This window comes from Neomonachus schauinslandi, chromosome 1 (assembly GCF_002201575.2).
Source record: "Neomonachus schauinslandi chromosome 1, ASM220157v2, whole genome shotgun sequence".
Classification (NCBI taxonomy): domain Eukaryota; kingdom Metazoa; phylum Chordata; class Mammalia; order Carnivora; family Phocidae; genus Neomonachus; species Neomonachus schauinslandi.
The window spans coordinates 194940793-194954850 of NC_058403.1; the positions used below are offsets into that span (position 1 = coordinate 194940793).

Here is a 14058-nt window from a genome sequence, read left to right on the forward strand (position 1 = left end):
TAGGAGCAGATCTTCTTAAACCACCCTCTGATCCATGCAATTTTCCGTTCTGGGCTGGGACAGAGAGTGGACAGGTGATCCCCCAGAGTGGTTATTCCTCTACTTCTCAGAGCTTCTGAAAATATGCCCTAGGATCTTCCTGGTGAGGAGCTCATTTCTCATTTAAATGAGGAAAACCTAAGCTCTTCCAGCAGGCAGTCCTAGGGGGGCAAAGAGAAACCAGCTGAAGAACTGCAACGGGGGGCACCTGGGTGGCTCATTTGGTTAAGCAACTGCCTTCGGCTCAGGTCATGATCCTGGAGTCCCGGGATCGAGTCCCGCATCGGGCTCCCTGCTCAGCAGGGAGTCTGCTTCTCCCTCTGACCCTCCTCCCTCTCATGCTCTCTCTCTATCATTCTCTCTCTCAATAAATAAATAAAAATCTTTAAAAAAAAAAAAAGAACTGCAACAGGGACAGCATTAGACCAAGAATAATCAAGATAGGAATAGTCATCACTTCCCTAGCATTTACTGCGTGCCAGGTCTCAAGCTAAGCATTTTATATGCATTATCACATTTACTCCTCAATGCTAGAAAGGAGATCTTATTGCCACTTTCCAGCCAAGGAAACTGACACTCAAGAGGTGAAGGGATTAGGCCAGGGTCCCACAGCTGGTAAAGGGGAGCACCAGCATTAGGATGCAGGTCTGTTTTCTTCCAAAGCTGGACCCAACTGCTGACCCATCTCCTTCTGCAAACTCTTCCCAGTAAAGAGGAAAAACTATTTTCTCATTCCTGACCATAAGTGATAGGGTTAAAGAGAGAAGCATGGAAGGGAAGAATTTGAGCCTGATATCACCCACATCATCAGCTTGTGGCTAAAGGAGCTTTGACTGCTTAGCCTGTCTAATCTTTAATGAGACCTATTGGGAGACAGCTGTTCTGATTTGCTTCTAACTATTTTACAGATCATTTAAGAGAAGCTCTGGGGGCCACTGCTGGGGAGTCCTTGGGGTCTGTGGCTGAGCAGTGATTCCGCGGTGGGGTTGCCAGATAAAATATAAAGATGACCAGTTAACTTTTAATTTCAGATAAACTGTATTTATTTATTTATTTGTTATTTATTTATTTTAAGATTTTATTTATTTATTTGACAGAGAGAGACACAGCGAGAGAGGGAACACAAGCAGGGGGAGTGGGAGAGGGAGAAGCAGGCTTCCCGCTGAGCAGGGAGCCCGATGCGGGGCTCGATCCCAGGACCCTGGGATCATGACCTGAACCGAAGGCAGACGCTTAATGACTGAGCCACCCAGGCGCCCCTTATCTTTAAGTTTTTCTAAAAAAAGATTTTATTTATTTATTTGACAGAGAGAGAGAGAGAGAGAGAGACGCAGCGAGAGAGGGAACACAAGCAGGGGAAGTGGGAGAGGGAGAAGCAGGCTTCCCGCTGAGCAGGGAGCCCAATGCGGGGCTCGATCCCAGGACCCTGGGATCATGACCTGAACCGAAGGCAGACGCTTAACGACTGAGCCACCCAGGCACCCCAGATAAACTGTATTTAGAAAAAAGTACAAGTATGTTCTAAAGATTGCATGGTGCTCTTCTGGAGGTTCCTCAGTCTTGCTGGGACCCTGGTAGGTGGGAGCTGGGGTGGGCCTCAGGGGAGGATCGCTGCTTCATTTCTCACCTGAGCCTCAGGCCCCTCTATGAAGTTTTAACTGTGGGAACAGGAGGCAGGGACTGGGTTCTGGAGACTGCAGCTGCTGTAGCCACTGGACAAGGTGGGGCTTAAACTTGTTCTTGTGGAGCCTCAATTTCTCCCTCTGCAAAATGAGAGTGATGGATGTGGATGTTTTCACACGGGAGTGGTCGTTGTGCATACTGCATGGGCAGGAGGGGCAGTGGGACATTTTTCGAGGGGGCTGCCAGGGTTCACAGGCAAGGGGAGGGCACCAAGTGAATGACTTGGAATTCCCTCTTTGTCCAGACTGGGGTCCCCAGAGCTGGGCAGCCCTCAGCCTCTCCAGGGTGGCTCCTGTGACCCGTGGACATTTGCAGCAGCAGTCTCGTTCAGCCAACAGTGAAGCGGGGGTGGATGTAGGATAGCTGGCTTTGGTTTCTGGCCCCAAGGAATTGTAGGAGGAGGCACCGGAACTGCGTGGCACCAGGGTGGGGATGGGCTGGTGAGAACACCTGGGTCCGGTGGGCCTGGAAGTAGGTGACTGCAGAGAAGGGGTGGTAGACAGGGGTGGAGCATCCTGAGGCCCAGAAGACTTGGTGCTATTGATTTTCCTACTCCAGTGCATGGGCATGCTTAGGGGTGAGGGCAGGTGGAGCATACCCAAGTCTGTAGCCCTTGGTGTTGGGGCCAGGGATGGGCTGCTCTCGTTCTTTCTCTGCCACCCTGTAAGCATGACTTATTGTCCTTTTGTATGGTGGCTGCTTTCTGAGGTACACCACAGGGAGGGGTTGGGCACAGGCAGAGCAGAGGGAGACAGTCCAGAGATGTTCCAAAGAGGCCGGGGAATCTCTTTTCAGTGATTCAGGAGCAATGTGTCAGACCAAGCCTGGTGTGTGGGTTTGTGCTTGCAGGTACTAAGGTGTGAAAGTGTTGTCTGTGAGGCCAGGTGCCAATGCATAGGTAGGTGTACATGCCTGTGTATTGGGCACATGTTCCTGTCCTGTGAAATGCGTCAGTGAGTGTCAGTGAGCATGCTTGGAATGTGTATGGGGCCTGGAAACCAGGGTGCTGTCCCTTTCCCTTCCCAGAGTGGGAGTCTGGGTGTGCCATCAGTTGTGTGGCTGTGTGTGTGTGTGTGTGTGTGTGTGTGTGTGTTGGCAGGGGTAGGGAGGCTGCAGGCATTATGGAGCAAAGATTCTGGAGTGAACAGCTCTATTGGTCCTGTATAGCTCCTGCTCTGCTTCCCAGCCTTCTGGGTCCTGGCTTCTCCAAAGTTCCTCTGTGATACTCTTCAATGCCATCATTGACCCAGGCCTCAGTCTGGGTTTTTGAAGGGGAGCAGTGCCATCTGGTGGCAGACTGAGGCTGCGCCAGGAGCAGGTGAGCGGGACCCTGGGTTCCCACGAAGGCTCTTTCAGGACCCCAGTCAGCAGAGAAGTCACTGCTGTGCTAGCTAGACCATGGAAAGAGGGGAGTTATCTAAGGCTTAAATGTTCCAACCTCATGCATTTTGGATTCATGGCTCAGGGAGGCATGGCAGGAAATTCAGCTGTAGGAGTACTAGAGGATAGGGGTAGGAAAGTTGAGTGCAGCCTCTGGACCCACAAACCTGGGCGCCCCGTTCCTTGGGCCACTTCTCTGGGCTCAGATTTCTCATGTGTATGGGTGGCTACCCGTATCTACCCTGTGGGGGTGGTAGTGAAGTTTGTATGAAAAAGTTTGGGTTAAACACTTGGCTCAGAGCTGGGCCGGCTGTAAAGTCAAAGGAAATGGTAGTGCCCGTTACTAATATAGGCAAAGTTCCAGAAGCACAGAGAAGTGAGCTGTGTGTCATGGCAGGTGAAGGGGTTGCAGAGAGGTGACAGGTCTGTGGTGCTGCCACCTCACACTCTAGAATTTTGTGCCTGAGCAGCTACTCCAAATTACAAATGAGGAGGGAGGTCTCTTCTGGAAAGCAGGGAATGGAATCAAGAGACCTGCATCCAGGCTCTGGCTAGCTTCTTACTAGTTGTGGAACCTGAGCACAGCAGCAGGCTTGCTGTGTCCTGTGTCCCCACCCCTGTTAAAGTGTTGTCTGTAAGGACTCCATAGAAATGCATAGAAACTTGCTCAGTACTCCCAGAAAAAGAAAGGCTGGGTAGGATCTTGTCAGGGAGATTCTGTCAGCTGTGGAGTCACATTTATTTTTCATGTCCCTAAAAAGGGACAACTGAGTCAGAGTCAGGAGTCGTTCTGGTTCCACTGCTAATTGCTTGTGGGATGTTAGGCAAGTCATTCACTCTTTCTGGGCCTTTCTTTTCCCAGCTGCAAAATAAAGGAATTAAATTAGATGACCTCTGAGGTCAGCCCTGCCTTAATCTATGGTCTTTTAATTTTTTCCCTTTTCTCTGCCCCACATGAGACCTGGATAAATATCTATTGATCCTACAGGTTAGGTCTTGAACATAAAGACAAAGAAAAACCAGTGCCTTCTGTTTAATGAGTGCTGTGATTTCTGATATGCTTGTGGGAAATATTTTCCTAAATACTGGTATACTCTAGGTATAATGGGGCAAATGAGAGAATAGAACAGAGGCTCACCCCTGTCACACAGGGCAGAATAAGGTACTGAGAAGGTGTCAAGTGGTTGTAACGCTGGCTTGGGTGGATCGGATCCCTCTCTATTCGCTTCCGCCTTCCGAAGCTGCCAATGAGTACACAGCGGTTCGCGTCAATGCAGAAAAACTATAAAGCCCAGAAGTCAATGCGCGGGGAGTAAGTGCTCAAGCACCAATCAAGACTGGTAGGCCCCGCCCCTACAAGCTGAACTTCATTTCCCAGGCGGCCCCGCGGCTCTTCGATTTCTCCTCCCGCCCCCTGCCAGCGAGCCTCGCGCCAAGTCGGGACGCGCGCGCGCTCGCGCGCGCGGGGCACGTAGCACGCGAGTGACGCATAATATGTGGGCCGCTCTGGATCTGTGGTCGCGCTGTGTGTGAGTGAGGGAGAGTGAGTGCGGGACCTGAGGCGGTGTGTGTGAACTGTGGCCGCTGGCGGGGTCAGGGGGGAGCGGCCGAGCCGCCCGGGAAGGTGAGTGGGGAAAGGAGGGAGACGGCTCTCTGGGAAGGCCGAGAGAAGACAGGGCGCGTGGCCGGGCGGGAGGGAGAGTGGGCGCCGGACTGGGGGAGGGGCGGCACCTGCCTGGGCCGCCGGCGGGGAGGGGGCGGGCCGGGCCGGCGGGGAGGCTGGGTCCGGGGCCTGACAGGACTTTTCCTCCTCCAGATTCTTGGCTCGGGGGCGGGGCCTCCGCGTTCTTCTTCCAGTCCGCAAAAGAAGCTTCCCGAGAGTAACTCTTCCGCCCGGATTGGGGGGCAGGGATGTGCTTGCCGCTGCCTGGAGGAGGGGTGCCTCTCATTCCCCTCGTCAACCTTTTTCCTTCCAGTCTTTCCATTTTCCGTTCCGTACGGGCTGGGGGGCTCCATCTTCCCTGCCGTACGGCGGCCCCCTTCCCAGGCTGTGTCTCCGCCTCCAGCTCCAGTCACCTGGGCGGGCTCTCCCCTCCCTCGGCCTCGTGCCACCTCCCTTTGCACCCGTCCGGCTTTCTGACCGGGCGAGGGGGGCGGAGCTTTCCGGGCACTCCTCCCACCCCCTGGTGGAGGGGAGGGGTGGAGAGAGAGGTGTGTGGGTCTTGCAGCGTGGAACCAAACCTGAGTGCCCGCCAAGCTTCCCGGGAACCTGTTTCCGGGGGTTCTAGTCGTTTTCAACTGGGGTGACAGGCATTTGCTTAACTCTTGGCTTCCTGGACGATTTCCGTCTCACTTCCTCTTACCCAAGTGTCAGCGCTTGGGTTTCGCATTTGTTGATGAATAATTTTGGAGTGTGTAATGGTTCTTTTTGAGTCCCAAATGAATCGTCTTTGCATACGTCATACTGTCCTCAGTTTTTTTTTACTCTGCCTTCTCAGTTAAGCCTTTTAATTAGTATACACGTTTAATTATTAGCATCATCTTCCTGTTCTACACGCTTTAATGTACAGAATGAGGGGTTCATTGGCAGTGTCGTCCTGTAATTTTCTTTTCCAGTGTATTGGAGTTTACCTTTAAGGTTTATATAAGCTTCTATATGTAGGCTCTTTAGGAATTGATTCGGTATTTTTTTGCTTGATCTGTCAAGATTTTTGTATATAGCAGTATTATCTATTTTTGAGTGGTGATATATTTTGGATGTTAAGGATATAATAGGTACAGAAAGTGGAGAACATAGAGGAAATCATTTTATGTTCAAAATCTCTTGAGTAGTTGAGCACAGTGTTTTACTGTTCTACCTGTTGTACAGTTATTAAGTTTAATAGGGGAGGAATCTGGTAGAATGAACCACAAGAGTTTGAAGTGAATGCAATTGGGCTTATATCAGTTTCATTATTTTTTTGTCATGTCATGGACGCTAATAGAAAATTGTTCTGTATGATCTTATATGTCATATTAATTATTGGGTAAATTTTACTTGAAGCTCCAAACTTGGATTTCTCCCCCTCCCCCCGCTTTTTTTTTTTTCCCCCAATAAGGAAGAATGCTTTAAGACATTTGTTTCCCGATTTTAACCTTATGAGATCTGTCCTTAACATGGACTTGATTTTAGGCTTTGGTGTAGTTTCTGCCGAATAGGCCATTAAATATTGTGTATTTGGGGAGGACAGATTTTATGATTTAAACAGTTAAGTTTACAAAATAGCGGAAAAATGATAGAGCTGGGTTAATAACCTATCCTGAAAAATCTTTATCCTACCATTACTTCTCAGAAAGTCTGTTACCTGCACAAGAGTAATAGGTATTATCTGTTTCTTGTGTGTTCGTCCAGAGATACTTTATTCAAGGAGTGGGTGCATGCATATACATACACTTTGCTTTTCTCATTTGACATATATTTGAGAGCTGGTTCAAATTAGGAAAGGAAATCCGTCTTAATTTTTTTCAACTTCTTAATTATGGAAATTTTCAAATGGTTGAAAGAGTAGTGAAACGAACACTTGTTTATCCATCCAGATTCATGGTTATTGATATTTTGTTATATTTTCTCTATAGGTGTGGTATTTCTTATTTTGTGGAATCATTTGGAAATAAGTTGCAGACACATCACCCCTAAATATTGGCAGGCAACCTTTAGGATAAAGACGTTCCACATATTTTTTGTAGGACTTTATATTATTTCATTGTATGGACGGTATTACCGTTTAACCCTCACAACAACCATTTCCATTTTACAGATAAGGCAGTCGAGATTTGGAGAAGTTAAATAACTTGACCAAGATCTCATAGGTATATTTGCAGAGTTGGCATGTGAATGCTTGAAACCCTTTTCTACCAAGTACCAATTGATTGGTCTTTGGGACTTAGTCCATTCTATCATCTGTAAAAAAGGGCAGGGTGGTTGTGAAAATTCAGAATAACATAAGAAATTAGCCAAATATCTGTCTCATATTAACATTCAGTAATTGGTAACTATTGTGTCATTATTGGATAGGCCATAAATTCTGTGTACCACTTAAAGAGCTCACTTTAAAACATGGTGAATTGAGTAATGTACCTTCGCTGTCTGTGCACAACAAGATGACTGCACCTTTAACATTTTATATTAATCGTCTTTCATTGATAATTGAATGAATTATCATCGATATTATTTTAGTCTGAGTTTATATTTTTCCTGGGCAAGTGATCATTTCCAAAGTTATAATTATTCTTAAGCATACTTAATTGCAAGTTTTGAAAAGAATATGTTTCTAAATTGAACTCTAAAATTCTGTTATTTTAATGCTCTTGAGTTGACCTTTATTAAATGTAATGTTTGCCTTAAACTATGGCTTTATGTGCTCTACTATGTTGGTCACTTAGGTTAACCAATAGGCATTCCCACCTGATCTTCTTTTTTCCATTTTATTTTTTTATTTTTTATTTTTTAAGATTTTATTTATTTATTGGCAGGGAGAGACACAGCGAGAGAAGGAACACAAGCAAGGGGAGTGGGAGAGGGAGAAGCAGGCTTCCCGTGGAGCAGGGAGCCAGATGTGGGGCTCCATCCCAGGACCCTGGGATCATGATCTGAGCCGAAGGCAGATGCTTAACGACTGAGCCACTCAGGCACCCCTATTTTTATTTTTTTAAAGATTGTATTTATTTATTCGACAGAGAAAGAGCAAGCACAAGCAGGGGGAGCGGCAGAGGGAGAGGGAGAAGCAGAAGCAGGCTCCCCACCGAGAAGGGAGCCTGATGAGGGGCTTGATCCCAGGACCCTGAGCAGAAGGCAGATGCTTATTTGGCTGAGCCACCCAGGCGCCCCTTTATTTTTTTATTTTTAGTTTTAGTTTTTTAAAGTAGGCTCCGCACTGCACATGGAGCCCAATGTGGGGTTTGAACTCACAACCCTGAGATCGAGACCTGAGCTGAGATCAAGAGTTGGGCACTTAGCTGACTGAGCCACCTAGGCACCCCTTTTTTTCCACTTAAAAAAAAAATTGTGGTAAAATTCACATACTATAGATTGATCACTAACCATTTTAGAGTGTTCAATTCAGTTGGCCTTTAGTAGACTAATGATGTTGTGCAACCATTACCTCTTTTAGTTCCAAGACATTTTCATCACCCAATTTCCATCATTCCATATTTTCCCCTTCCCCAAGCCCCTGGCAACCAGTAGGCAGCTTTCTGATGGATTTATCTATTCTGGATGTTTCACATAAATAGAATCCTACAACATATAACCTTTTGTGCCTGGCTTCTTTCACTTAGCATATTTTCAGTTTTCATTAGTAGGTCTAATATCTATCAGTACTTCATTTCTTTCTGCGGCTGAATAATAGTGCATTGTATGAATGTAACTATGTTTTGTTTATCCATTCATCCTTTGATGAACATCTTTTGGCTATTGTTTCCACCTTTTGGCTATTGCGAGTATGCTACTTTGAACATTTGTGTACAAATATTTCTTTGAATATCTGTTTTCAATTCTTTTGGGTATATACCTTGATGTGGAATTACTGGGTCATATGGTAATTCTATATTTAACTTTTTTCTTAAAACTTTTTGAGGAGGGGCCAAACTGTTTTCCGTAGTTGTGCCATTTTACATTCCCACTAGCAGTGTGCATTCCAGTTTCTCCACATCCTGCCAATGCTTATTTTCTGATTTTTTGGTTAGAGTCATTCTAGTAGGTGTTAGTGGTATCTCACTGTGGTTTTGATTTTCATTTCTCTGATGGCTTATGTTGAGCATATTTTCATGTACTTGTTAGCCATTTGTGGATCTTTGGAGAAGCGCCCATTCAGGATCTCTGCCCATTTTAATTCATTAATTTTTGCGAGAAAGAAAGAGCGTGCACATGAGTGAGCATGACCGGGAGGAGGGGCAGAGGGAGAAGCAAGCTCTCCCCTGAGTAGGGAGCCTGATGCGGGACTCAATCCCAGGACCCTGGGATCATGACCTGAGCCAAAGGCAGATGCTTAACCAACTGAGCCACCCAGGCGCCCTTCGGCCCATTTTAAAATTGGGGTTTGTTGTTGTTATTGAATTGTAGGAGTTCTTTATATATCCTATCCAGGATCCTTATCAGATACATGATTTGCAAATATTTTCTCCCATTTCATGGTTTGTCTTTTCATTTTCTTGACAATGTCATTTGATGCACAAAAGTTTTAAAGGTTAAGTCTAATTTATCTGTTTGTTGTTTTGTTGCTTATGCTTTTGGTGTCACAAGTAAAAATCCCTTGCCAGTTTCAGGGTCACGAAGATTTACCCCTATGTTTACCTCTAAGAGTTTTATAGTTTAAGCTTCTACATCTAGGTCTTTATCCATTTTGAACTAATTTTTTTATGTGGTATGAGTCAAGGATTCAGCTTTATTCTTTTGCATGTGGATATCCAGTTTTCTCAGCAGAATTTGTTGAAATACCGTTAGTCTTTCTACTAACAGTCCACTGGTCTTTTCAATAAAATCTTTCCCTGTTGAATGGTCTGGCACACTTAACTGAAAATTAGTTAGCCATAAATGTGAGATTTTATTTCTGGACTCTCATTTCTTTTGCACTGGTGTATGTGCCTATCCTAACGTCAGTAGGATAGTGTTTTGATCACTGTAGCCTTGTACTAAGTTTTGAAATCAGAAGTGTGAATTTTCCAACTTTGTTCTTTTTAAGATAGTTTTGGTTTCCATTTTTGCAAAAAAAGGTCATTACGATTTTGATAGGGATTGTATTGACTATTGACCACTTTAGAGAGTATTGCCATCTTAACAATATTAAGTCTTCTAATCCATAAACATAAGATGTCTTTCCATTTATTTATTTAGTTCTTCTCTAAGAACTAAGTGTATTATAGATTTCAGTGTATAAGTCTTGTGCTTTTTGGGGTTAAACTTATTCCTTAATATATTATTATTTTTGGTGCTATTATAAATGATACTTTTTTTTTAAGTTCATTTTATTTTATTTATTTTTAGTAATTTCTACACTCAATGTGGGGCTCAAACTCACAGCCCTGAGATCAAGAGTTGCATGCTCTTCTGACTGAGCCAGCCAGGTGCCCCAGTGAAATTGTTTTCTTAATTTCATATTTGGATTGTTCATTGCTGGCATATAGCAGTATACCTGATTTCTGTGTGTTGATCTCTACTCTGTGACTGCTAAAATTTGTTAATTAGCACTACTAGTTTTTTGCAGATTCTTTCTGTATAGAATCATGTCACCTGTGAATAAGGATAGTTTTACTTCCTCTTTTCCAACTTGGATGCCTTTTCTTTCTTTTTCTTACCTAATTGCTCTGGCTAGAGCTCTAGTGTGATGTTTAATATAAGTGTGAAAGCAGGCATCCTTGTCTTTTTTTGTGATTTTAGGGAGAAAGCTTTCAGTCTCACCATTGACTATAATGTTAGCTGTGGGTTTTTTTTTTTTTTAATGCCCTCTACCATGTTGAGGACGTTCTCTTCTGTTCCCAATTTGAGTGTTTTTTTTTTTTATCCACAGAAGGGTAATGGATTTTATCAGATGCTTTTTCCATATTAATCAGATGAACATGTTTTTTTTCTGTCATCCTATTAATATGTTACATTAGTTGATTTTTGTATGTCAAACCACCTTTGCATTTCTAGGATAAATCCCACTTGGTCATGATATATATTTCTGTTAATGTGCTGCTGTATTCAACTTGCTAGTATTTTGTTGAGATTTTTGCATGTGTATTAATAAAAGATATTTGTCTGTAGTTTTCTTGTGTTGGCTTTATTTGGCTTAGGCATCAGAGTAATGTTGGCTTCATGGAATAGATTAGGAAGTGTTCTTCCTCTTCTATTTTGTGGAAGAATTTGAGGATTGATGTTAATTTTCTTTAAACATTTTATTAGAGTTCACCAGTAAAGCCATCTCTCTCTTACACTTTTAGGATGTGTCTTAGGAGCTTAATTTTGCTGTTAAATTCTTTGCACAGTTTCTAGATCTTTATCATGAAATCCCCCCCCCCCCCCCCCCCCCCCAGTATTCCTCAGGATTGTCAAGGTCATGAAAAACAAGGAACAACTCAAAAACTGTCATAGACCAAAGTACATGAGGAGACATGACACCTAAATGCAGTGTAGTATCCTGGATGAGATCTTGGAACAGAAAAAGGACATGGATGGAAAAATTGGTGAAATCTGAAACAAGTTGAGTTTAGTTAATGATAATATACCAATGTTGGGTTTCTTAATTTTGACATTATTCCCCTATAAAATAATATGATGGCATTAGGAGAAGCTGAACTGGGTAAGGGGTATATGTGAATTCTAATACCTTTGCAACTTTCTTGTAAATCTAAAATTATTCCAAATAAGGTTATTTTAAAAAATGCGTGGTTAGTTGATTGAGGTCAAAAGCACAGCCTGGATTGTTAAAGTCAGAGGTCCGTATTAGTCACACCTGCAGCATTTCCTTTTCTAACTGGCTAGAAAGACTGAACACATAATCTCCAATGACATGAATCACTGTTTGCTATTAGAATTGCCTCTACTTTATTAAAACACAGTGTTTACATTTTAGAGAGTTGGTGGTATCTTTCACAAGTATTTCCTTTGGTCTTACGGTAGGTATCTTTAGAAGAGTCAATAATAATCCTAGATCAGCCAGTAATCTCTTTCTAGTGTTAGACTGTTTTTATAGAATTGTTGCTATTTCTGTGAAAGTACAAATTTCACATGGAAGGTCTGACATTTTGATCCTAAGACTGCTTTGGCAAAGAAGTTGATCTGTAAACCATCTAAACATTTGGGTCTCATTTATCCCTTTTGGAGCCCCTTATAAATAAACTTCTTTTCCTCATGTGGATTTCTCAGGCAGCTCCTGCAAAGCTCGTCTCAGTTCCCTGTCCTTCTGTATCCCTGGGCTGACCACTCAGCCCAACAACTTCTCTGTCTCTAGCCTCTCATGCTCCTTCTAGGAAATTAGCTGTGAGAGAGATTAGGAAGCATGAAAGACAAATGGGCTTATAATTACAATGCTCCTTCTAAACTTTCATGATATCCACTTTAGTTTTTGGCCTTTTGTTAAGAATTGACAGGGACGGGGCACCTGGTGGCTCAGTCGATTAAATGTCTGCCTTCGGCTCAGGTCATGATCCCAGGGTCCTAGGATGGAGCCCCACATCAGGCTCCCTGCTCAGTGGGGATCCCGCTTCTCCCTCTCCCCCTGCTTGTGCTCTCTCACACTTGCTCTCTCTCTCAAATAAATAAATTCTTACAAGAAAAAAAGAATTGACAGGGACATATTATTTATCTTTCATAGAACTTTCCCCCAAAGACTTAGAAGAGCAGAATATTTTGGGGAGTGATTTTTGCCACATTTTCTACTAAAAAAGGTAGCTTCAAAGTTTTGGACCTCAGAGATCTAGAGTAGGGATTTGTGTGTGTGTGTAGTATGTAGGTGTATGCATTTTTAAAAAAAAGATTATAATAATTTTTAGAGAGGCGGGGGGAGTGGCAGAAGGGGAAGGAGAGGGAGAGAGAATCCAAAGCCGACGACTCCTCGCTGATCAGTGCGGGGCTTGATCCCATGACCGGGAGGTCATGACCTGAGCCGAAACCAAGAGTCAGACGCTTAACCCACTGAGCCATCCAGGTGCCCCAGGTGTATGCAGTTTTGAGGAGAGAAAGGGACCCTAGCTTTTTGTCTGTTTCTTAGAGGGGTTCCTGATCCTAGAAAGGGTGAGAATCACGACTTTGATCCAGTTCCTTGTCTCAGTTGACAGTTGAGCAAACCAAGGTTGGGAGGGGTGAACGGACTTGAAGAAGAGTATCCTGGCTCCCAATGCTGGGTTTCCCATTGTACCACAAATAAAATTATCTGAAGGGTCTGGGAGTTAAGTTTTTTGTTGCTTGCTCATCCCTCTTCTCCCCCCTTCTCACTTTTTTGTAGGAAGCATGTCAGGTTTATTTGCCTGTGTTCATGTGTTATTTACGTATATTTTTGATTCCTTAGGCCAAGCCATGACTACAGTAGCGGTACATGTGGACTCCAAAGCTGAGCTCACTACCCTGCTGGAGCAGTGGGAAAAGGAACATGGCAGTGGACAGGACATGGTACCTATCCTTACCAGGTATGAACAGTTATGTTTTTTTTAGAAATTCATTTGAAAAAAGGATTGAAAATTGAAGAATTCAATTGAAAAAATTGGAGGATAGTATGGGAACATTTTCATCTTGACTGTGAATTCTAAATCCATTTTTTTCTTTCAGAACTAGTCTTTATCTCACTACTTCTTGAAATTTTCTTACTTCTCAGGCTGTTGGTTCTTATTCTCCTTTGTAGGTTCTTCTCTTGTCTGTGTTTCACCCTTAGGGTTTTGTTGGTGGTTCTTTTTTCTCTTCACCCTAAATATTCTACCTAGATAGTTTCATTCCTATCCGTGATTTAAAACATTATTTTTAGGTTAACTTTCAAATCACTATTTCTACTTCAGATCCCTCTTTTTAAAAATTTCAGACCTTTTTCTCAGCTGCTTAGTGTACACATCTTTACCTGGCTATTTGCAGACACCTGAACATACCATGTCTACAATAGAGCTTATCATCTTCATTCTGCTTCCTTTCTCATTCACAGTTTGTGCTTTTGTACTCTCCACTTTGGTGTGCAGTGTCTTCTTATGCTAACACAGTTTAGTCCCCAGGCCCTGAGAATTTCTGCTTTCTCTTCTTCCCCATTCCCCCTTACCACTTTCTTTATTAGATACTGATCATGTTTTGACTGGCCTCTTAGGCAGTGTGAGTTTTCTCTCCATCTCCAGTTTACCATCTTCTAACATATCCTCCTCTTTGCTGAAAGAGTCCTCTTATACACAAATCTGATTGTCATACCTTTGATCATACCTCTTCTCTGGCTCTATTTTTCCTACAGAATATTTTCCTATACT

General features: G+C 43.6%; 1 protein-coding gene across 1 annotated transcript in view; it reads left to right on the forward strand.

Moving 5' to 3' along the window:
- The first annotated feature begins 4610 nt into the window (after positions 1-4610).
- DCAF1 (DDB1 and CUL4 associated factor 1) overlaps positions 4611-14058 on the forward strand; it is a 72167-nt gene continuing 62719 nt past the window's right edge. The window contains 2 exon segments of the mRNA XM_044916988.1: positions 4611-4726; positions 13128-13245. Of these exon segments, the coding sequence (XP_044772923.1) occupies positions 13136-13245 (110 nt within the window). The 5' untranslated portion in view covers positions 4611-4726; positions 13128-13135.